At 37.2% G+C, this 26280-nt stretch overlaps 1 protein-coding gene across 2 annotated transcripts in view; it reads right to left on the minus strand.

Annotated features, from left to right (window-relative positions):
• LOC126815248 (uncharacterized) overlaps positions 1–26007 on the minus strand; it is a 40087-nt gene extending 14080 nt beyond the window's left edge. Inside the window, exons 1-4 of one of the 2 annotated variants that reach the window (XM_050540810.2) lie at positions 25847–26007; positions 2955–3165; positions 2343–2437; positions 870–1541 (exon numbers count right to left, since the gene is read on the minus strand). In XM_050540810.2, coding sequence (XP_050396767.1) covers positions 870–1541; positions 2343–2437; positions 2955–3165; positions 25847–25889 — 1021 coding nt within the window. In that variant the 5' untranslated portion in view covers positions 25890–26007. Of the gene's footprint in view, positions 1–869; positions 1542–2342; positions 2438–2954; positions 3166–22106; positions 22401–25846 lie in introns of those variants that run through there. The other variant, XM_050540809.2, reaches the window with a different exon arrangement.
• Between the last annotated feature and the right edge of the window lie 273 nt (positions 26008–26280).

A 26280-nucleotide genomic window follows, 5' to 3' on the forward strand; every position in this document is an offset into this window, starting at 1 on the left:
CAATTAACTTCATTTGAACAAATCCTGACAAGCATCATGTACCTACTAAATGTTTTTGAGATACATCAAGAGGTATAGGAAAAGACATTAAAAAATTCAAGGCGCCCTTCGTCACCCCTATTCTGTCAAGTAACTTTAAACAAATTTGAATAACCAACACTCTGGCAACATATCTAGGACATGTAATCCAACGATAAATGTGTCCGCTGAAAGTGCAATATTGGCCTGCCCCTTTGGTGTCAGGTAACCTGAACTTACCAAAGAATCACCCAATTAGTGAGCAGAAATTCGCCCATGTATCCGTTATCACCCGTCACTTCAGTCAGTTATATAATGGGATAACTCGTGTTTTCCTTTTGCGTTCGTCACTTCCGATTGTCGAAACATTGATTGCGCATCTATCGTAGCAATGATCCCTGTGATAAAATTATATTTGGAACGTGTTTAACCAGTTCTATCACATATATGATAATGAATGGCACCATATTGTCCTTTAAATCGCATCTGCCTCATTTACAAGGAGTCAAACAACTATATATAATCCAAAGCGAATAAATGCAACGTAAGCAGCTTTATCCAAATCCGCAAAGCACTAATTTTGGGAAGAAGTCACGTTTTCCATTGAAGCTGCTCCTGGACAACTCCTACGGGGACCAGCAACCTTATTTAAATCTAGATAAGCAACATACTGGCAACATACTTTAAAAAACCCATTGAAATCCATCTAGTAGTTTTGGAAAAAGCCGAAAATGACTAGTTGCTGGCCGAGAACGGATTGAAGTGACGAGAAGAGCCCTTTGGGACAACGACCCGATGAACTAACAACAAATTCAAAGTATACTAATATTTATGAAACAAACAACCCCTACCTTGATCTTTGTTAACTCGCTGAGGAACTGGGAATTTATGTACATGGTATCCACTAGCTTTACTTTGTAGATTCATTAACGACACTTCTATTCTGGTGCGGTCAAACATAGAGGACTGTTGGAAGGAAATGTGCCCCTTAACGCCATCTCGGCTGAATGCCGCCACCAGAGATCGAGCAGGAACTGACGTTATAGTGGTACAATAAAAGACATCATTATTATCATCCAACAAAACTAGATGAGAGCCAACAACACTATTTGCTGATAGTAATGGAAGGTTGGCATCCAGGTATCTTTTATTCGCAGAAGCCTTTACACTGCCCACATTAACTGTACCCAATTTTGATGTCAAATCACCAATGATACATTTAGTATGATCGGTGTTGCTACAGCCGGATCCCAAACTTGAATTAGGGTTAAACAACGACCCCCCCTTTAAACAATCTTGCTGTATCCTCCATTTATACCCAGTCTTTGTTTTCGTGCTGTCGCCAAAATATAAATCCGAATAAATTATTGTGTTTCCAGAATCAACTGCTTTCCTAAAGTAGACATTTCCATATACTTTATCCTCGAATGTAGCCACGGCTGTTTCGTATTTAGTAGTTGACATGAGAGTTGCACATGCCTTAAAACTAGGGTCTGTACTGCTTGTTACCTGTAGAGTGGCACCTGGACATCAAAATAAATAAGTACGTTACATTAAAATCATTCGCGTTGATATGAATCTAAACTTTGTTGAAAATTGCATCAAATGATTTACACTATAAACTGTGGTTAACAAGATGTTAATTTCACAATGAACTGTATCTAACATCAATTGAATTGTACTATAAACTGTGTTTAGCATCAAGTGAATTTCACTATAAACTGTAGTTAGCATCAACTAAATTACACTCTGAGCTGTATCTAACATCAAGTGAATTGCACTATAAACTATATTTAGCATCAAATGAATTACGTTATGAACTGTATCTAGCATCAAGTTAATTACACTGTGAACTGTACCTAGCATCAAGTGAATTACACTATGAACTGTACCTAGCATCAAGTTAATTACACTGTGAACTGTACCTATCATAAGGTGAATTACACTATGAACTACGCTAGCATCACGTGAATTACACTTTAAACTGTAAGTAGCATCAAGTGAATTGTGCTATGAACTTCGGTTAGCATCAAGTGAATTGTGCTATGAACTTCAGTTAGCATCAAGTGAATTTCACAGGCAGCCGCATCTAGCACCAAGTGAATTACCCTATGAACTACAAATCAAGTGTTGAATCATCGTCGACACGTTGTTTTAAATAAATCTGGTATCCTTGAACACTTGTCTTGTAAAAATTTCAGACAAAATCAAACAAATACAAAATACCAACACAAATATAACAAAATAAAAACAAAGTAGAAAAAAACTCAAATAAGTTTCGTAATGCATATATTGCTTTGATGAATAATTTCAAGATACATTACCTTCTACGGAATTTAAACCAGATAACGCGACAGGTATTTGTTCTGTCTGAACTACACCAGATCCACCATTAGTACCAGATCCACCTTTACCTGTCCTGTTAATGGAGACAGAAAAATTTTTAAAAAACCCCCCAAAAAACCCCCCAAAAAAACCCAAACACAACAACACATCTATAACACAATCCATGGGGCTAAATCATTTTGTTTGACAAAGGCTTTCACTTCATAAATTGGGCAACCGAAGTATTTTTGACGTAATTTGATTAGAACATGTTTTTTCTCTCTCCTAAGATAAGGGCAATTTTGTGTTTTTATACATTTAAACGACAGACCGATTCCTAATCTAAAACGAAAAACAAATTCCCATTCTATAAAATATGAACATAAGTACAGGACATTTTAAAAATTATTTTTCTTCTTTTCGTTTATATTTGGATTGCCGAACCGTGAATATTTAAAAGCATACGTTGAATTTAAATTGCCGAACCTTGTGTAACCAGGCATCACATTACATCATTTCAAAATTAAAACGACAAAATACATGAAACCACGGACAGTCAATGGATGATAACAATGTTGGTTAAATTGTGTGGATGTTAAAAAATCTCATACCCTTCTCCGGACGATGCACATTTATCTGTGGTGTCATAATTCATAAAGTATTTGTTGAACTGGTAATTGTAAATTCCTTGGTTTAGATTAAATTTAGCTATTGCGTCGCTAGAACTTGGGTCCTTGGTGAGTTCCACCTCTCCCTGAACACCCGCCATATTGAAATAGGCTTTCAGGACTGTCTGGCCACAACATGACTGCAGTGTTAAAGCTGTAATAGAAATAGGATGATAATGCAAATGCTTTTCATACTATTAAAGAGGGCATTAGGTAAGATTAGATGAAGAGATGACAGTTCTCGCTATAATAGTTAAAATATAGATAATGAAAACAGAATATGTTGAAAATTTCAGTCAAATTCTTTCACCCTGAAGCGAGATATTAGCGGTTAAATTTTAGGCTAGCCTCGATCGTCATTACTACCTTTGGTACGGTAATAAACAGAGTCTCGATTATATATTTTTAAGGTTATCTCATCTACCACAAAACTTATTCAAATCCACTAAATATCGCAAGATAACGATGTCATCGAGAGTTGATTATGGTCTTGATCACTTAATTAATGTCTATTTAATAATTTAGATAACATTTCCGGCTTAACGAAAGACTTAATAGGCAGATTTAGCTCTTGCATAATGCATGTTTAAAGAACAAAAAATAAACTGTGATTCAATGTTCCACTTTGCTTTACCAATCGTGGTAATGAATACGGGCATACGCCATGCAATGTGCTATGGGTATAATTTTGCCAGGACATCAATGTTTCCGTGGAGGTATATAATATGCTTCTGCCAATATGTGTATATTACATTTCTGTGATCAACTTCATACCAGTTTTAGAGCAAGAAATTGTCAGTTATTTCTCTGTCTGGGTAGAGAGCGTTCAGCCCATTAAAAAGCTAGAGACAATTTAAAGTCGAGCAAAGAGACAAATCATTGGTGGTCTGTATCCATGCGTATCGTCATCAAGAACATTTGCCCTCTTTTCTATTATTAGAGCCTACTTTTTTTTAACCCCAGTCTTGTTTATTGTATCACTGCTCCCCGTGTGAACTGTGTATTTATCTGTTTTTAGATCCAACTTTACAGAGCTATACAGTCTATTAAAGCACCATAGAATTACCTACATAATAGGTGAGGGGTTATCCTTTATACATAAATTATTGTAAAGAACGACCTCGTCTCTTCTCAATAGCAGCTCCAATATAATTTGATAAAAGCCCGTCTCAAAATGGACTTGCAACCACATATAATCCTTGTTTAAAAAGATATGCGTGATTGAATACAGTTTTGACAAGTAATATATACTTGTAAATACTATAGATATGAATCTAATAGTAGCCAAACTATTATAAAAAGCTGGATCACGCTATAATGATTACACTCCTGGTCACTAGCGTATCGTAGAGCATTGACTTGACTTAAAAGGGTCAAGGATTGTAATTTTAAGCGTAACACTCTATTTTCTAAACCGACGGGGCAAATGAAATGGGGCTTAACGTTTGTTCACCGACTGGGCTCATTAAGACGGACGTACGCCATACAGTGTCCTATGAACATTTGACGGAAAGCAGCACTGTGCCTACTTTTATTTCGAATTCCACCTTTCCAGGGATAATTTACATGCACGCCTCCGGCCAAGGTTATACTGGTTGTGACGAACATCGAGCCCGATGTAAGGCATGCTTCATCTTTAGACCCATGTTCCTGAAAAAACGACCGCGAGTTTTACAACATCTAGATGTTGCTAGACTGGTCTGCGATTCTCGAACTTAAAGCTACGTTTTTTTCACAAATCAAATATCGCGACCTCTACAGAAACCTTGGCATTGAAGGAACCATGAACTTTGCAACTCGATTATCACAGGTAGAAACTTTAGCTGGAAAGCGAGTGACTTGGTATTCGCAAAGATCGAGGAGTCTGATAGGCTCCCCAGCTGGGTCAGTAGCCATTCGAATTTAGTGCCGAAATATGCAGTATATTACGTGAAGGCAGGCCCGGCGGAGTGGGGAGGGGGGCTTTAGCCCCCCCTGCCCCCAATAATTTGGCCGCAAGTACTCTTTTCTCCAGGTTATTGCGGCCCCTGGACCCACGCCTATAAGGAACTTGGATGGAAGCCCCCCAATCAAGAATTGCTTCCGCCGGCCCTACGTGAAGGGCTTGATGAGATGTACGGAGTTAAAGCGAGATCAAGCCTTCTATTGAAGATGCATGCTTTAGACAAAGAGCAGGTATCGAAAGTAAGTTCTAAAGTAAACGTAATATTGAAACGTAAGCTCTAGAATAACGGTTGAACACGGAGAGTTTGATCACAGTACATAATATAATACAAAACAAAAACACGGTGAAAAAATTGAAAATGGCCCTTTATTAATATATCTTCTTAATAACTGACAGGGTACGAAAATATATAAAGATGATTGTAATAAAATTTGGAATACAATAAAAATATTGATCAAAGATGGGGTTAAAAAACTGTCACACTATTGCTGTAACTGTGCTAAAACAATCAAATTAAAATTATAGATAGAGAAATTAATATTGTTATGTTGTTATGTAGTAGTTTTCGTTGTCTTTCAAACTCTGGGCATATTCGAAACGCAACGGCATTGTCAGTATCATATACGTATAAATAAACCATCATTAGTGCAATTTGGTACCCAGTGGAATATCTAGGAAATTGAACGAATAGGTTGTCAATTAAGAAACTTGGCATTCTATCAACATCGTGTGTGAATGTATTTGGTAGCAGGTGGATTCTGGATGAAACATGTACTAATTATTAATTACACGTGTTTCTATTAACGACAATTACCATGTTCTAAACAATTGCCTATAAAAGGCAGAATATGTCACACTAAAAGGGGAATAAAGACCCTGAGAGACAAAATAGCATTACCCGAAAGCAATGTGCTATGGTGGGGACATTTTACCACGAAACTGGCGCTACCCGTTTTCTTTCCAGGCTCACTGTCCTGCATCAGACTGAAAAGTCCCGAGATACCTTCTCGGACAACACCGGGAATGAACCCGGGGACCCCAGATTAGTGAGCGAGTGTTCCCGCGTGGAATTGATATGAGTAGATGAAATGTGACAGCGTATTTGACTTTGGTTCTTGGTTCAACAAACTAGAAGTATTATGGAGAGAGAGAGAGAGAGAGAGAGAGAGAGAGATGGGGTTTAAAATCCACCCGACACAAACCAGGTTATTTCGGGACTAATACATGGTTCAATTTTATTTTCATAATTCGCATGTGCGTAGGGGTCTTTAGCAGTGGGGGGAAACCGGACGACCCGGAGAAAAACCCACGAGGTTGGACAGACGACCGTACTCCTTGCCACGTACAACAAGTGAATCGAAACCACGCCAGTTGACTCAATGACAGACTTTATGATACAGCGCGCACGTGCTAACCATTCAGCCATCCCACCCCGGAAGTATTATGGAGAAAGGGACAGTTTTGACGTTTATCCACTTATGGGGTATCTCACTATTCTTAAACAACCCCCTTGAACAATCTTAGTCAAAATGTCTTCATGTTCTGTCAACACCAGCAGAAGAAATCATTCAAGGGTTGGTCACGTATCTCGTTAACAAGTCTTCGGTCATAAACGTGTTTATAAATAACTAAGGGCGTGTTTACACAACTGGACGATAGCTTTAAAACACGACCGGAATTAGTACAGAGACTTAAAAGTCAATAGTTATGGTGACTCCAGATCAAATGAAGTGACCATTCGGTAAGATGTTAATCTTTACCGGCTTGTCGAGGAATAGCTTTTAGTCTTCTTTACAATTATCTTTTGTTTCCGAAGGAATTCCAGAAATCAATCGTTATACTTCATTTTCCAAAGCGAACTAATGCGAGTCAAAAAAGGTTTTTAAAAATAAAAAAAAAAACACAAAAAAATTACCCCCCCCCCCCCCCAAACCCCCCCAAAAAACAAAAAAACATAGGCGTACGAGCCAGGAGGCGGTGAGGGGGATTTGTCTGCCCCCTAACTATCGGGCAATCTGAATTTTCGGCCAGACGAGTAAAGTGAAAAGAAAAAAAAGTAGTTGGCAAGATAAATGTCCGAAATCTAATAAAACACTAATTTTAATTTTCTTTTAATTGAGTACCAGGAATTTGGACTGAATTGACTATGGTTTAAAACATTTTGTTTGGAGCCACTCTACTTTGTGCGACATTTTTCGGGCATCGCTTTTTATTTGTGAATGCAGCTGCAACAGTCTGATTGGATGGTTGGAATTCAGGTTGGCATACAAAACCATTGGACAACTTTGAAGCTGCTTCAGTCACGGGCTAGAAAAGCAGAAAAACGAATTTGCGGAGGTTAAATTTTCAAAATTTTCTCCGGGAGAGCGAGACTTCCATACACCGCGACGATTGGTTGGTTGTTTGGGATTCCGGTTAACCACCTACGGTAGACTATATTGGACCACATTGAAGTTGCTGTATTTACGGGCTGGAATAGCAGTAGCACCCAGAGGCGTTTGCGGCAGTTAAATTTTCTCCCGTATACGGTCCCGACTCCGTGGACTGTAAACGATTGATTCGTTGATTGAAATTCGAGTCAGCAATATTAGACCACTTTGAAGTTGCTGTATTCATGGGCTGGAATAGCATGAAAACGCGTTGGCGGCCGTCAAATTTTTCCAATTTAGGGATCCCTACACGGTAAGCTCCGGTCCACTCCTTCACCTCGCGCGAAAGACTGACGCCGCCCTCTGTAACCAGACATTTTTTCGGGCATTTCGGGTTCTGCCCCCTCCCCCTTAGCAGTCATCGACCCCGTACGCCTATTCCCAAAACAAAACAAATCCAAACATATAAACAAAACAGCAGCACCCATGAGTGTTGTCATAAAATCTTGATAATCTGTTGTTTTGTTTTCTTAATTAAACAGAGAGAGAGAGAGAGAGAGAGAGAGAGAGAGAGAGAGAGAGAGAGAAATGGAGTTTAACGTCCACTCGATACAAACTAGGTCATTTCGGGACTAACATATGGTTTTTAATTTTATTTCAATAATTCGCTTGCGCGTAGGGGTCTTTAGCAGTGGGAGGAAACCGGAGGACCCGGAGAAAACCCACGAGGTTTGACAGGCGACCCTACTCCTTGTCACGTACAGCCAGTTGACTCAATGACAGACTTTATGATACAGCGTGCACACGCTAACCATTCAGCCATCCAACCCCCCACTTAATTAAACAGGAAATATGTAAGAGCTAAATCTGCCTAGTGTAGGTCTTCTGTCTTTATAAATACATTATTACCTAGACATTTATCTAGATCGTACATAATACCTTTTTTACTAAATGTTAATTTCGGTACAGTTGATCATGGATTAAGAAATTAGATGTTGTTCGAAAAATGCAAATTATGATTAGTGGCTTTTATTATTTTATCTTCGCGCTTCTCAGCTCAAAAATCGAAAGGAACTATTTATTAGGTGTGTCAAAAGCTGAATTATTTCAAATGACCAAATTCTAAAGTTATCTTTAGATGTACCAAGAGGTGTATGAGGACACTTCTTTGTCACCCTATACAAACTTCTATTCAGAATCTAAGATTTATCACCCTATACAAATTTCTATTCAGCATCTACGATTTCAATTTATATGCCCTTTAATTCGATTGACGCGCGAATAATTCTATAATCCTGTGAAAGGGGTTATAACCGCATATTCTATTTTATACATCTACCATAAAGTTTCAAGTTACACAGCAGATTTCTATTAGAAATATATGAAAGGCAGGAATTTCAATAAAGACCAATAAATGATGCTTTAAATAGTATTTTTATGTCTATGATTTTTGTGATCTAATTATAACTTAAAATCAAAAATTATTTTTATAAAGAATATAGACAACGTTAATGTTCAAATAATTATCCTAAAAAAATATATGGGGACTTGGTTTAGTAGTTATTCAATAGTCCGTGAAAACATTTATTTCTTTTAAAATTAAAGGAAATCTAAATACTTTCATGACCTTGCAAAGTGCTGCTCTTTTTTTTTTTTTTTGGTAAAAGTGTGTGTGTGTGCGTGTGTGTGTGTGTGTGTGTGGGGTTGTTGAACTATATTCGTCAAATTCAAATGAAAGATTAAATGGTTTTAAACCTCGTGTGCATGTTTTCTTATTGTTTATTATAAAGCGATGCTAAAACAGTTTTTATTATAGTCCTAAATTATGTTTAGGTCAAATCCTTTTTTTTTATTATGTTAAAGTTGCAATTGCAAATTTTCAAGTTATATTTTTAAAATGTATTAAAATAAAGCCTTAAAATAAATGGTATCCATAAACAGTCCTACCTTGTTAAAGAATAATCCTATTAATCCTATATTTCGCTATTGCCAGCTGAGAAATTGGCAAAAATATCATTTTTAACTTCAAATTCCAACGTTGGGAAATGGTTGCCCCATGTTGTCAATAGCAAAACAGGGGAGGTAATTGTGTTGTTATTTCCTGTGTCATAGATTTTTAAGGGTGGGAAATAATGCCCATGATCGTATAATAGTGATTTGATAACCTATTGAGCAAAAGACATAGAAATAATTATGTTTTGACTTTCTTAGAAAATTTGAAATTCTCGCTTTAAGATCAAATCGTATCTTTATAAATACATATATCCATAGAAAATCAAATGGAATGCGGTCTAGCGTCCCATTGTACTGCTCCGGCAGGGCTAATAAAAGACAGGCATACACGAATCTTTGCTTACATTAACGGTCCAATAATTCTTTATAATTATAAACGACCCTGTTTGTTCCATAATTTTTAGTTATTATACAATATAGTCTATGAAAGAAAATTCATATCATTGGCTACAGTTGATAAGAAAGAAAACAGTTTCTCAAAGATTCCACGTACATCCATGACATAGCAAAACGCGCTTCGAATTAACTTTATTCGTCAAGTTCAAAGATAGGCGTTCCATGAAAGACTACACGATTTCAAAAGATTTCTTTATTAATAATATATCAATCCATGCATCAATAATTCTTTTAAAGTGCGTATAGCTTCAGTATTATTTATAATATTCGCCATTTACACATACGAACAAGAATTGGTCCATTTTCAAAAAATATTGATTTTGTTGTCATAATGCAACAATATTTGTTCCTGATATCCAACATTTGGGACAAATTCTGTGCTGCGTGTAAGAAAGGCTTGTGTCAGTGTTAGAAATAGTATACATTTACACCTTGACCGGAAGTACTCCAGGCTACCAAAGCATAGGTTTTGAGGCCCCAGACTACCAAAGCCTAGATTTTGCGGCCCTAGGCTTCAGCCTTGATCTTGAGACCCCGGGCTTCAGCTTGTCAAAGGTTATGGGTAAATCCGACACTGGACACATTGGACATTATAAAATAAGGTCCCGACGTCTCAAGCACCACGTGTAATGAGAAGACTTGATGAACAAAGCAAAACAATGCGGCAGTAGTTATAAAATGGCTGATCCACAAACGACTTCGACTACCATTCAATTGAGATTACTCATGTATTTCACATGCTTAAAGATCCTTTTCCGATCCATTTAAAGGTTTTAAGGCATAGCGTTATACACTATTTAACATGTGAAATGTTCTATTGGTTATGTTATAGTGTATCTTGTATATTATTTTATTATTACTTAGTTTTAGTTTTAAAAGCAGCAATTGTACCAATTGATATCCCACTAATCTTTCAATTCAGGTCTTTTATATTACGTAATTATATTTAACACGCGTTCTTGCTATGCCAATATCATCTTCTGTATTTAAACATCTGTTTCTTATGTGCAATTTAACATATCTTATTCAAATATAATTATTGTAATCATAAGCTTGTATATAAGTTCTATATTCGTCTGTAACTTTAGTCTGGTGACCGATAGCGACTAGCCCTAGAGATACCAGTCGTTATTATTGTGACCGTTATCCAGTTTTGGACACTCGTTTATTAAAAGTCCAATTTTAACTATACGTCTGAGTTATCGTCGTTGGTGTTGAAATGGCAACAACCACTAGAAAACAGCACTACGACATTTACAAAAAATTAGAAGATTTGGGTTTAGTTATTATTTAATATCATATGAACGATTCTCTTAATATTATTTCAGTTGATTCTACGCACTTCCATGATTTTGTAAAACACTTTTCTTTCAAAAAATGTAAAATCTTTATTCACCAAAACCAAAGGCAGGCGTTGTATCAAAGATTAAATTATGTGAATCTAGATGTATATTTGGTGGGGGTGTCAATATTGTTTTTTTTTTATCTACATTGTATCAATACTAAATTATCTGGAGGTCAAATCATTTTGTCATTAGTTCTAAATTATGTTAAGATCAAATCATTTCTTTGTATATAATCATATATCAATGATAGGGAACCTTTAAGTAGCTTAATGACCCGATAATTCTTTTTATATGTTATAAACTCTGTGTATTCCAAAATCTACTGTCGTTTGGTGTAGTTATATTCAATAGTCTATGAAAAAAAATGTCATATCATCGATTTCATTCTATATAAGAAAGAAAACAGTTTGTAAAAGATTCCACGTACAACCATGACATAGCAGAACACGCTTTGAGTTAGCTTTATTCGTCAAATTCAAAGGCAGACGTTGCATGAAAATCTTGTTTTGTATCTCCATTGTATTAGTCCTAAGTTAAGATCAAATCATTTCTTAAATCATAATGTCAACATCATGTAGAGCAATGTTCCAACATTTATTTTAAAGGGGGAGTTCCGACAATTTCAGATCAAATATAGAGGTTAACTCCTTGATTGTATGTATACAAGACTCAAGTGAGAAAGGAGGACATTTTAAATATGTAAAAAAAAATATGAAATTTAATTTCACTCTTTGATTTGACGGTCTACCCACTGTAATGGATGTCCTGGGCAACTTGGAAATTAGCGGTAGACTTGGATAAAGGTTTGTAAGAATCTTGGATCGCAAATAAATCAGTTTTAGTCAATAAAGTGTCTGTGACTACCCCTTTTACATGGGTATTTGGTATACTTATAATAGTCTATGGAATTATTCATTTCGACTCATGGGAAAGAAAACATAATATTATCGGCCTACATACGTCCATAACTTTGTAATACGTTTTTCATTTGATCAATTTTATTTCACTTCCAATCCCAGACCCCACCCCTTCTACAAACTATAAGTCCAGAGAAAGAATTTATGTACGTACACATTTCAAGAGTCCAGGATTCTGAAACATAGGGCGTCATGAAAAGGAACCTACCTCCATGCATAATATGGCTCTCGAAAGCACGCAAATGCAGGATAACCGAGTGTTAATAAGGTTTCCCAAATCAAGGGGAGTAACTCAATTCAAAATTACAATACACTGAATAAATCATTAAAATTTCAAAAAGGACCCCATGATATACAGTTTTAACAAATTGTGGAATGACTGGCGGACAAGGTGACAACAATAAACGATAACATGAACAGAATGTTTGTTTGAAATGTCAGTTTACATCGATGACTTTTTTGTGTCATGTGTGTTAATAACAGATATAAAGGAGAAGTTATGCCGTTGCAGTAATTCTATATTTTATTCGTCACCCACCACGCAAAACCCAAAGTAGAATCCATTTGGAGTTTAGTTTAATATACTAAAAAAGTCTAATATAGCGCTTGCTTATAACATTTGTGCTGATATTTACGTACTTAACGTAGGAGCTGGCTATTTCACACACACACACACACACACACACACTCGCTAACCCGGGGGTCCATTAAGTTCCTAGGGATTTCCCCCTGTCAGCGGTGCTGGGTGGGGGGGACTGGTCATGAACAATGTTTAGTTTTTCGGATGTATATTATTGACAGTTTCGAAATAAAAGTAGACCATAAAGCCGCTGTCGGGGCAGAATGTCCCTTATAGCACAATGCATGGAGTATGCTATTCTTCGTTATCCCGGTTGGTGCCGAGCACGGTAAACCCCATTTCATTTCATTTCAATTAATCTTAATAATTTACTACATACAATGAAAAATTCTCCTTTAAATTAATTTTTAAAAGAACGCCGGAATGGGTGTTGAACAAGAATTCGCCCAAAAGCTAGTCAATCCCCTGTTTCTCAGACATCAGGTAAAATGTCAAAATGTCAATAATCTCATTTATCACACATATCAAGTTACACTCACAGAGTACATTTATATAGCCTATAAAGGAACAACCGTAAGCCGGATCTTAAAATGTTTTACATCATTATGGTGATTAGAAAAGCCTAGAGCTATCCTTCGTTGAAGAAAAAAACACAGTAGCTAATATTTCACAGAAAGCAAAACACCCCCAATATTTTTAAAAAATGCCATTGTTTTGTTTTTTTTAAAAAATAAAAAAAATATTGTGTTTATTATAGGGTAGGCCTTCAGGCGTGGGATGAAAACCACGTGACTTGACTTAATGACGGATCTTATCATGTAAAGCGCACGTGTTAGGCCACTCCGTGTTAAAATAAAGTGTTGATTTAGCTTGATGTATATGGATGGATTCCAAATTCCAGCCTAAACGGAGGTGGGTCCCTGGGCCAGACTAGAATCTCGGGGCCTCTACCCCTACGAAAAGATTATTTTATACTCCGCTGATAATTAGCATACGAGCAATCCTCTACGTCACGGGTTTCGACCAATCACAGAGAAGGTTGAGGGATTGCGACTCATCCAGTCTCCTAGAGACTACCAGTCTCTCCCCCTCACCCACTAGACCGATGAGAGGAACTTTCATCTGGAATTTAATAGTTTTTTTTCTCATTTTGCCATGAACCACGGGTCCCTGGGTCTGGGCCTATTTGACAAATACCAAGGCTGGGCTTTGTGGTTTCGATTAGTGATTTGAAATAAAAAGGTGTTTCTGCCCCAACCGGCATAATGGTGGATTATATAGTTAGTGATTGGACAAGCTCCATACGATTAAATTTTACTTTCGCTTTATTTTACTTTCGATATGTTAAAGCGAGAATTGCATTTTTTTTAAAGTCATATGCTGAAAATATGCTAAAATAAAGCCTTAAAATACATGGCATCTAGTCCTACCTTGTAAAATACTAACCCTAAATCCTATAATTCACTTGTGTCAGTTGAGAAATTATCAAATACCGTCGGCGAGTAGAATTTTACGAAAATGATTTTTTTAAGTGCTATGACTGTATAGTCGAGATTTGACAATCTATTATGTAGGCCTATTATGAATTATGATATATCCGAGATAATTGTGATTAATTATGTTTAACGGAGGGAGACATGGAGTTCAATATCCACTCGACACAAACTAGGTCATATATTCAATTTTATTTCAATAATTCGCTTGCGCGTTGGGGTCTTAGCAGCGGGAGGAAGCTGGAGTAAACCCTCGAGATTGGGCAGGCGACGGGACTCTTTGTCACGTACAAGTTTAGAATCAAAACCACGCCACTCAGTGACAACTCCTGTGATCTAAAACGCATCATTAGCCCACCCAACCTGCCGGCAACATTGAGAATCCCAAACCTTATACAATTCAAATATTTACTGAACAAATAGTCTTGTACAAGGGACGATATGTAGACAGATATAGACTTTACAAAACAAATTTTACAAATATATAAAGAAATTGGTTAAACATGCATTATGCAAGAGCTAAATCTGCCTATTGCAGGTCTTTCTTTAGGCCTGAAATGTTTCTAAAGTATTAATTAGACATTAATTAACTGATCCAGGCCTTAATCAACTCTCGATGGCATCAGATTTCTCCGATATTAAATAGTTTAGAATGGTTCAGCGATACTTTGATTTAATCAAATATGGAGGACCGAGACTTAGCTTCGATCAACCAGTACGGTGGTTGAAATTATTGCACACGTCTGTCAAACCTTCAAAGGCTAATATCTTCGCTTGCAATAGAGTAAGTTGAATGAAATTTTCAAATTATTCATTTTACATCATCGCTACTTTCGAACTATTATAGCAAGAATGGCTAGTTCTTTATCTAAATCTTACATAATGTATCTTTAATTCTAAACCAGATTGGGAATATCTGTGGCATAAATCCATTTCACATAATATACAACTTAATTCGAGTAGGATATGAAATGAGGTGTAACGCCCTACTTTTCTGCACCAACTGGGATAATGTAAACCGTCATGTGCCACGCAGTTTGCTATGGGGGGAAATTTTTCGGGACAGCGGCGCTACGGCTTATACTCTTATTTCCAATTAACCGTCAAAGGTTCTTTTACCTATACGCCAACGTGTACGCGGGATTTTGGTTTTTCGTCCCATCCGAACGACATGCACAAAACGCTGTTCCTTCACAAGCCCCTCGTCATACACACCTGACAAGGAAAACACCAAGGAACACGGGATCTCCTGATAAACTTCACCCACTGAGTCACCACGACTCCCGTAAGTAGTAGACTGATTTTAAAAAAAGTAGGACTATCTTTCTTCTTACTTTTAAAGAGAAATAATGTAAAATTCAGATACAGAGCTGGCGATTTAAATATTCAAATTACTTTATTCTGAGCGACATTATCACTGTTTTGGCACTGGTTATTTAATATCGTAGCTTCTGTTCACCCTTTTTAAATTCAAATATCTTTAAATACAGATCGTGTTTCAATCCGTTTTAATCTCCGCCTAAAGAAAGACCTGCAAAAGGCAGACTGAGTCTTACATAATATATCCTTAAACATGCATTATGCAAGAGCTAAATCTGCCTATTACAGGTTTTTCTTTAGGCCTGAAATGTAATCTAAATTAATTTATAAATTAATTATAATCAATTCTCGATGCCATCGTAAGCCTGCGATTTTTAGTGGATTTGTAAAATTTTTGATGGATAATTTAACGTAAAGATGGATAATGGAGACGTTAATAATGACGATCGAGCCTAAAATTGAATCGCTAATATCTCGGTTCAGAGTGAAGCAATTTTGTAATTATTACAGCGAGAACTATCAGCTCTTTATCTAATCTTAACTAATACCACTTTAACCATCTAAGCCTATTTCGATTTTGTGCGGAGGCTGGTGAATCGCTTTTGTTCAAATAAAACTACATCATTAAAATTTAAACAAAAACTAATAGTATGTTAGAACTCGTCGGTACATGTACACAGGAATAATACATTCGTATATATACGCCTATTGTTACACCACTGTGTATTATTTAGCCTGCAGCGATTGCACAAATACGTTTCATGCCAGCGTGAAGGTTTTTTTCCCCCGTGCACCATGTTTACACGTAGACCCTCGACAAACAACCCGTGACGGTATGAATTGAAATGAAATAAAATGGGGTTTAACGTTCTACTGTTCTGCTCCTATACTGGGCTAATGAAGACGGGCATACGCCATACAGTGTGCTATGAGGGATTTTGCCCGGGCAGCGGCACTATCGCCTACTCTTATATCGAATTCCAACTGCCAGGGGATCTTTTACGTGCATTCCAATATATACACGGGACCTCGGTTTTTCGTCCCATCCGAACGACTAGACAGCTGTCCATCCTGTATCACTGACAAGGGGGAACCACGCCGGAAAATCTGGATGAACTTTCTCGGCCAATGCAGGGATCGAACACCCGACCTCCAGTCTAGCGAGCCAGCGTCTTACCCACTTAGCCACGTGATCCCCCCGTGACGGTGTGTTGTTTTATATGCGTTATAGAAATGAAATGGAGCTTAACGGTTGGCCATAGGCCAATGACCTACTATTCCTCATTGGGACATTGGTAAGCCCGACGCTGGTGCTATGAGGGACCCCCCTCATCCCTTATTCTCCCACCCCCTACCTGCAAGATTGACAAAGGAAATCCAGGCAGGAAAATCTCACTGAACTTTCTCGACCAACACCGGATTGAGCTCGGGAAATCCTAGCTGGTTAGTTGACCAATACCATACTCGTGGATCCACTGTTGCCCCTAGTAGCCATTAAACTATTAGCTAGGTGCAGGAAGAAGGGCTTGTCAAACACAGTGTCTAGTTCCGGTGGGACGAAAAACCGAGGTTCCGTGTACACAAGAGTAAGTCGTAGCACCGCTATCCGGGCAAAATTCAACTTATAGCACACTTTATGGTGTAAGCCCGTCATGATTAGTAGAAGGTCGTTAAACCCCCATCTCATTTCATTATTATTGTAGTATAAAAGTTAGGTATATAAATATATGTTTAAGGGGTGGTGTAAATATTTGCATAATACTGTTCTCAATTGTACACATAATAACAAACGTGAACACTATACATTTGACATTCATTGTAAAATATTGAAAAAGATTAAAGGCACTTCCCAAGGCACAGTAATATAACGATTAGGATGTTTTTATTCTGCATTGCTGCCTCCATTTAAGTCTCGTATTAATCAATTTAGCAGGTGTGTTAAGGAGAGGAGTTCTTAATCATTTTGTTGGCGCAGAACAGCAAGACATTAACCCTCATTTTGTTTTCATTTCTCAACCATTTCCGCTTCGTTCTTTCCTGACAACTTTTAAAAAGCTCTTTTTCATTAAAACCGCTGATCGTAATTTGGGGACATTTTATTTCCTACATCGACGATTTTAGACGATAACACTTAGTATACGCGGGCTAGCTGAAAAGTTCTAAGCCTATCTTTGAAAGATCTGTACGAAGTCGATGGTTTCCTTTTATTTTCTACATAATCTCCTTCGAGGCGTACACACTTTTGCCAACGATGTTGCGAGGCCTTGAAGCAGGTCAGTAAGAAATTTTCTTCAGCAACCCTAAAAACATAAGTCGTTCAAAGCTGACAATTATTTGAGAATTATTTATTCCGCATCCATTTAATAAAATTTGAAAAGGTTTATTTAATCTTGGTGTGCTTGACAATATATGAAACGGATTAGAACCGTATTACAGATTAGTATTACATATTTTGGATATGGCGACCATTCAACACAGAGATCTATTCTCGACGTAGATAATTTTCTCTGTGTGCAGAATGTTCTTTGCTAAATATTGTAAAAATTGAATTATTACAGGAAAAGTCGGTTCAAAAATGGTTCGATTGATCGTTTATTAGTTACACGCAGTGTGTGTGTGTGTGTGTGTGGGAGGGGGGACAATATCATAAGGTCTATCATTGAGTCAACAGGCGTGGTTTTGATTCCCCGGTTGTACGTGGCAAGGAGTAGGGTCGCCGGACCAACGTTTGTGAGTTTTCTCCGGGTTCCCGGTTACCTCCCGAAGTGACCTAGTTTGTATCGAGTGGACGTTAAACCCCATCTCTCTCTCTCTCTACAGGGTATTTGACATCCTCTACAGATGATAAAACGTTAAATAATTAAGACATGTAAGGACGTGTAGTGACCCTCCCACAGGCACAGATAACTAACATAAAAATATTTTATGTTCTATATCAACGTTGGGGAATCACGGTGGCCAAGTGGGTGAGACGCTGGCTCGCTAGCATGGAGGTCGGGTGTTCGATCCATGAGGGCCTGACAAGGACAGCTGTCTAGACGTTCGGATGGGACGAAAATCCGAAGACCCGTGTACACATTGGCATGTACGTAAAAGATCATTTGACAGTTGGAATTCGATATAAGAGTAGGCCGTAGTGCCGCTGTCCGGGCAAATTTTCCCTCATAGCACACTGTATGGCGTATGCCCGTCTTCATTAGCTCAGTTTGGAGCAGAACAGTAGGACGTTAAACCCCATTTCATTTCATTTCTATATGAATCTATTCTGCCATGCAAGTCGCATTATCCAGCATTGAGACAACTCTGCTTTATGACACCAATCTATTTAGTAGGTGGGTTCAAAGGAGTCAAGTCTGTAACTCAATATTATCCACGGCCCTCGACATTGCAAACACGACTTATTGGTCAATTTAAATCAACATTGATGTTGTTATCTTACCGTGAAAAGATGGGCTTCTTATATCCAATATTTAAGACAACATGAAATTTTAAAATTGGCACACGAATCGCTTGCCAGAATGCTTTCGGGCGCAATTTGTAATGAAGCGACTATCGGTGTAGACTGGAATAACCAGGCGCCAAAGACTGCCATTCAATTCGGACTCTTCATATATTTCGTCGAACATAAGTGATTGGAAATTACAGTAAAACAGAAAGATTGTCAAATGTCTTAAGTGACCTGATTTGTCGCCCCACCCATCCCACAAAAACAGACCATCAATTAGAAGCTTTTGTTTGCCAAGGGGAGTGGGTGGTGGGGGGAGCAGTCTGAAAAATCTGTTATAAGGTATCGATCACCAACGTGTTTTTTTATCATTAACGCCCAAGGTTTTGCAAAAAGTGACCAACAATGAAAGATATGTTACAGATATGCATATTCTACACATTACATCCAAAATTTAAATGAAAAACTTGGCAAAAGAAACGCTCTCCTCTCTCCTCGGTAGGACCCTTACGCGATCGTACGTAACTAACGTTCAAAAACTAAATGATGGGCTAGCTTTTTTTCCTTCTCCGCATCTAGCGTGATTGATGTTCAGAATGCTAGGTGATACGCTCTAAATCCGATTACACCAGCGAGATTTTACTAGTTTTAATCACGGTATTTGTTAAATTATAAAAACAGCTGGTTTAGAGATTAATTACACGTAACACAATGTGCTATAAGTCAGTTTCGTATGCTATGGCACGTAATATATGACAATATACCGTTTTATCTATATATGATAATGATGTAAATTATATAAGTTAAATTATCACTTTATATAATCCTCACAAATAAAGCAGCTTTTTGTTTCCAATGAAACATTATCCAAGCCGACTCATCATTATTTCTTAATCAAGGACGAGGCGGATCTGATATAAAATAAAGCTAAAGCCTCGGGGCTCATATCGCCGGAGGGTCCTCAGAAGCGACATCTGTCCATATTGATGAAAACTTATCGGACCCTTACTAATAAAGTTAGCTTTATGAAGATTAAAATCATGCACAATAAAATCTGATCTTACCCCCCCCCCCCAGCCGCCCATGACATCCAGGGAGTTGGAGACCATACAAAATATCTATTTAAAAAAAAAAAAAAAAAAAAAAATCCTTAAAATAATTCTTGTCGATTTCACGCCACCATGTATATGCATATTTGAAGTGAAATTGTAGTGCGGTAGTGCTGGTACTGGGACTCGAGTGGGAACGGGGTTCCTTTATTTCGTTGTGCGGGTGGGTGGGGGCAATTACCCCCTCTCTCTGTGTTGAGTGGACGTTAAATCCATCTCTCTCCCTCACATACACACACACACACACACAACTGAATAAATTTTATTTGTATATTCACTAACACGATTTACTAGTCTCCAACTGTTTATATTAATCAACTCAATAGCATATTTCTCATTCATTTCTTACGTTATGTACACAGTATCGGCCACACAGTATGAATGTTACATGACTTGTAATAGTTCTATATATATTCTCTTTAGTGGTTCTTATATGCACTGAAATAACCTAGACAACCACTTAAAGATAGCCTGTTTGGCCAAGCTATGTTTAACGTGTATATTGACATTATAAAACGAGAACTTACATGTATATAGATAACACATTTTACATAATATATAGTATATAGGTTGTATTATAAATGTAGCCCTTTTAGCGATGTCCCGAGAAATCCCTCTCGTTGGTCTAGGTCTAATCAAACGTAGCACTGCAGTTGGAATTCGAGGAATAGTATGTGGAAATGCCGCTGCCAGGGCAAAATCACCCTACGAATGCCTTTACTAACTACGCTGGTTGGTGCAGTAAAGTAGGACGTTAAACCCCATTTCATGTTATTTCATCATTGTGTCATAGTGTATAATGGGTACCACGCTGACTCAAACTACTATATCTCATTCCCGTCACATAGAGCACAGGAGTCTGACCTTCTATCCGTATATATATATGCATAGTAGCATACACCATGTCCAACCAGACAATATATAATAAAAAAGAGCATAGAGACACGTATATACAGCCTAAAGGTAATTAGTGAGGTAAAAACTATATCCTTTAAATATCGATTATGCACAGTATGTAGTGCATGTATAACACATAACAACATAGAGATATAAATTGTTGAAATGGCAGAGATTGTGTCATTCATAAACTGATAACAATGACTCGATTATATTATTAAATAGATGTCATTACGTTCAAACATTATTGTTTCCTCTATAGTAGAGCATGGAAATAATTTTCTAATGTTATTAAACTGACTAAATATTTTATATGGGTTTGTTTATATTATACGACATAAAATGAATGAGGTTTAACGTCCTACTTTTTAGCACCAGCCGAGATAATGAAGACGGTTATACCCCATGCATTGTGCAATGATGGACATTTTGCCCGAACACCGGCGGAACGGTCTATACTCTTATTTATAAACCTAACCGTCAAGGGTTCGTATCGCGGGACCTCAGTTTTCGATCAGACTAGACACGGTTCCTTCCCATGCCCTTTATTCCCCCCCCCCCACACACTCACTAACAAAGATCCGTTCTTTCGTTCCTGAATTTTTACGCCCACTTCCACAAGGGTGCTATCGTAGATAAAACATACAAAGGATAACCGCACTGGATATTATTATAGCATCTGACAGGTATAGACTTCTTTTTTTACGCGCTGGAGTTATATTATTTATAACTCTTGTTGTAACTGAATAATATATCCCAATCTTTATTCTGGTCAACAAATTGTACTATTTTAGAATATTTCAATTAATTGATGATACAAATTTCATCTTAACACACCTTATTTAAAAATTTTGAAAAATTCAACATAATGGTTTAAAACGTCTAACGTAAACCTTTTCAAATAAAACTTCGATTTAAACATATTTTCGAACCCTCTGGACAAGTAAAATAGGATGAAATGGATAATTTACACAACAGGTAGGACACTTCAACATCTAGTACTTAGATAGAGATATTATTTATTTTCTGGGGCTTTCAAGTCAGCAAGAGTGTTATTGTCCCTTTAACAGATAATAAATTGTGTCAGCTACTAGAAATATTCATTTTACGTTCAATAAAAACTAGATACCGTAAAACATAATGGGACCTCATACAATGAAATTCGTTTTAACTAGCTATATATGTTGCAAATAAGCCTGCAATGTTTAATCACTTTCAGTAGGACTAGATAATTATTTAAGAATCTTATATAACATTCGGCTTACCTGAAGCTAAAACTGTCACAACAAAAGTCAACGAATTACACACCATTATTACACTAGTTATATGTTTGACGTTAAAACCGACTATCCTTGCCGATCTACGAGTTACTTTAGTGGCTAAACAGTGTACACTGTATACTGTGACTCTTCGCAATCTGTCAAGTTCCTCGCCTTAGGTAACTAACTGAATGACTTCATTCACAGTGGGTCTAGTCCAATCCCCGTGAGTGTTGACTTGACGAGGACATGAGTTTTTAATCAATCATTAAGCCACGTGTGTAGGTAGGATGTTATACAAGCTTGATTTAGGTTGGTTAATAAATTCCACTCAAAATAGGATTCTGTTACACTGACTAAACTTCGGGTTTTGTTTTTGCTAAGTCATAATTATTGTGGTCTGATATCGATATCGTTTTATTGTAACCTTCTATATCGCTATATTTATTGTAACTGTCTATCTCGCTATAGTTGACAGTTGACCCTGCGGTTGACCCTGCTCTAAGTGACAATACATTTTACAAATAGCCGGCCCAACTACTACTAGAACGATTTCTAAGTTATATCAAGGGTATAGAATTAATGCTCTTGTTAAAGGGGCACGAGAGAGAGAGAGAGAGAGAGAGAGAGATGGGGGGGGGGGGTATTATAGAACAATATAAAGGTCTTAAGGGGTGTACTACTTCACTTCTATCCATGTTACAATGGCATTATTAGAATTTATTTACAGCTCGCATGGATCTTCTATATGTAGTCCCTACGTCTGTCACTGAATTAACGCATTTTATGCGAGAGGGGCGGGGGGGGGGGCGGCGTAACGTCCTACTTGTCTGCACCAACCGGGATAATTAAAACCAAGGTGTGGTATATATGAAAGGGATTTTTCCAGGATAGCGATGCTACCGCCTACTCTTATATATAAATCCATCTGCCAAGGGTTCTTTTATGTGCACTCAACTTAAACTATTTTATTTCGGGACTAACACGGTAAATCTTCATTACTTGCGTGGGAGGTAATCGGAGAAGCCTAGCATGGGACCAAAACCACAACACCACACCCAATTATCTAAAGTACATGTAGATGCATGATAGGCAGTAGTATGCAATGAACCGTCTCAGAAGTTTATCTTAACTTATGTTTGTAATTCCATAGTGCATTCATCATTTTGTATCTTATCTCAAGATCATCAAGACTGATTATACTGTTAATATTATCATATTTCGACATTACTTTTCAAATATTTATGCCCCCTGAGGATATAAACATATTTCGACATTACTGTTGAACTAGTGAATATACATATATAATCATATTTCTACTAGGATAGCTATTCAAATATTTACTGTTATCTGTGAATATGACTTCACGTGGATAACGGAATCTATTTAGCTGTGTTAGGCCTATATAATAGACGGTGATAAGTAAGTAAATGTATTGCATAAAAACGCCCACGAGGAGCAGCATACAATTACAAAAATGACATTAATACAATACAACAAATACACATGTAACATGCGATAAGTTAGACTATATATAATGCTGTTGATACTGCCTTTTCTGCTTTTGTCATTTAATGAGAGAGAGAGAGAGAGAGAGAGAGAGAGAGATTTGGTAAAAACGGCCGTGTTTGGACTGATATTTCTGTTAGGGATTCCGCTTTCATCACAATATTTTAGTTTCTTCAGGGTTTCCAAATCTCTCAAATGACGATTAACGGCTTTAAATACGCCAAAAACTACATTAAAATAGAACAAATGTTTGATCACTTTACCATAGCATTGCCTGTCTGGATAATCTAAAATAGAACAAATGTAAATGTTTGATCACTTTACCATAGCATTGCCTGTCTGGATAATCATTGATTAAATATGCATTATGCAAGAGCTAAATCAGCATATTTTAAGTCTTTATTTAGGCTTCAGATGTCATGGAAATTGTAGATGGCTTGGATTCGGCTTGGATTTAAACAGGATTTCATTGATTGAATAAATTTTTAAATGGCGTCGTAAGCGGAGATTAACCGTTACGTTGACGTCATACTCCCGGAAATTTTCCTTAAAAGGCAGCGATGATCGAGGCTAAATGATAGAGCGTACGAAGCGAGGGCGCTGTTGAGCGAGACCGCATGTCAGTCAATTTGATTGAAAGTTCGATATATACGGCCTTGATATTATGTTTAGTTGTGGTTAAAATGCGAGTTTGGATGTTGGTATTATACGCTCTTTTGTCTCTTGCGTTTTCAGAAAAATTATGGAAATTGATAAACATCGCAGCTAACATCACCCCAGTTGAATTGCAGTCCCATTGGATCACTGTTTCCTATTTGTCTGCTTCGGGAGTCACGTAGGCCTACCAGTTACAGTACAAGAGTACACGCAGGCTAACAAGAAGTCGGCTATAATTATATACAATGCTGCCCCATTGATTTGGTCCATTCCTTTCAAACTTTTGCTTCTTATCTATATATTAAAAGTCTTATTTTTAATTTGTAGTAAAAATAAATGTGATACGAATTGAACTGCAACCCCGCCTCAAACCGAATAGGCTAACGATACCACAGCCATTGAAAACGTTACTTGATAATCGAGATTATGTATAATAATGCCTGTCAATCAAACGATCGGCCATTCTCGGGGACGGTGAAGATAGAGTTGACTCCTATTTCTAGTCAAAAATTACAATAGTGATAACTTTGTTCAGAATAAAGTAATTTGACTGAAATTTTCAATATATTCTTCTTTCGTCATCTATTTTTGAACTGTTATAGCAAGAATGGCCAACTCTCTATTACAATCTCCCATAATGTATCTTTAAAAAAAATTATAGACAAAATAATCTGGTCTCTTATCAGAGATTTTAACCAAAGCATATATGAGATAGTAAAGATAGGCCCAAAGATAAAATTTTTTGTTCGAAAACACCCACAGGGTACAGCATACACGCAATTACATAAACCACATTATTATAGCAAACATACCTTCACTGTATGTGTGAGTGAGACGCTGGCTCGCCAACCAGGAGATTCTGGTCTAGTCCTTCAGGTGGGACGAAAAATCGAGTCCGGTGTGCACATTGGTGTGTACGAAAAAGAACCCTTGTCAGTTGGATTTCTACAAAGAGTAGGCGAAAACGTCACAGTCCGGGCAAGATTTCCCTCATAGCACGCTTGATGATGTATGTCCACCCGTCTTTATTACATCATGGTGTTTGTTGAAAAGTCCGTACATTACTATGTTTTTATTAAGTATAGAATGAATAAAAACAAGGGAATGTACGGACTGTCTCTATTTGTCTCACCGTCAGGGGTTCTTGTCGCGGGACCTAGGTTTTTCGATCAGACTAGACACTGTTCCTTCCTAGGTCCTTTATCCACCCACCCACTGACAAAGGTTCGTCCGTTAGTTCGCGGCGTTTTACGCCCAATTTTACCAAGGGTGATATCGTAGGCAAGACTGACGAAGAGAAACCGCACTGGATATTATTATAGCATCTTTCTTTAAGCGCTGGAGTTATATTATTTATAACTTGCAACAATGTATGTGGTTAACAGATAATGAATTGTGTGTCAGCTACTAGAAATATTCATTTTACGTTCAATAAAAACTAGATAACATAAAACATAATGGGACCTCATACAATGAAAGTCGTTTTAACTGGCGATATATTTTGAAAATAAGCCTGCAATGTTTAATCAGTTCCAGTAGGACAAGATAATAATTCTCGAATCTTATAACATTCGGCTTACCTGAAGCTAAAACTGTCACTAAAGTCAACGAATTACACACCATTATTACACTAGTTATATGTTTGACGTTAAAACGGATTATCCTTGCCGATCTACGAGTTACTCCTTTTTGTAGCTAAACAGTGTACACTGTATACTGCGACTCTTCGCAATCTGTCAATTTTCGCCTTATATAGGTAACTAACTGAGTGACTCCATGCACAGTGGGTCTAGTCCAATCCCCGTGAGTGTTGACTTGACGAGGACATGCGTTTTGAATCAATCATTAAACCACGTGTTTAGTAGGTTGTTATACAAGCTTGATTTAGGTTGGTTAATAAATTCCACTCAAACAAGGATTCTGTTACACTTACTAAACCTCGGGTTTTGTTTTTGCTAAGTCATAATTATTGTGGTCTGATATCGATATAGTCTATCGTTTTATTGTAACTTTC

Source organism: Patella vulgata, chromosome 3, assembly GCF_932274485.2.
Source record: "Patella vulgata chromosome 3, xgPatVulg1.2, whole genome shotgun sequence".
Lineage (NCBI taxonomy): Eukaryota > Metazoa > Mollusca > Gastropoda > Patellidae > Patella > Patella vulgata.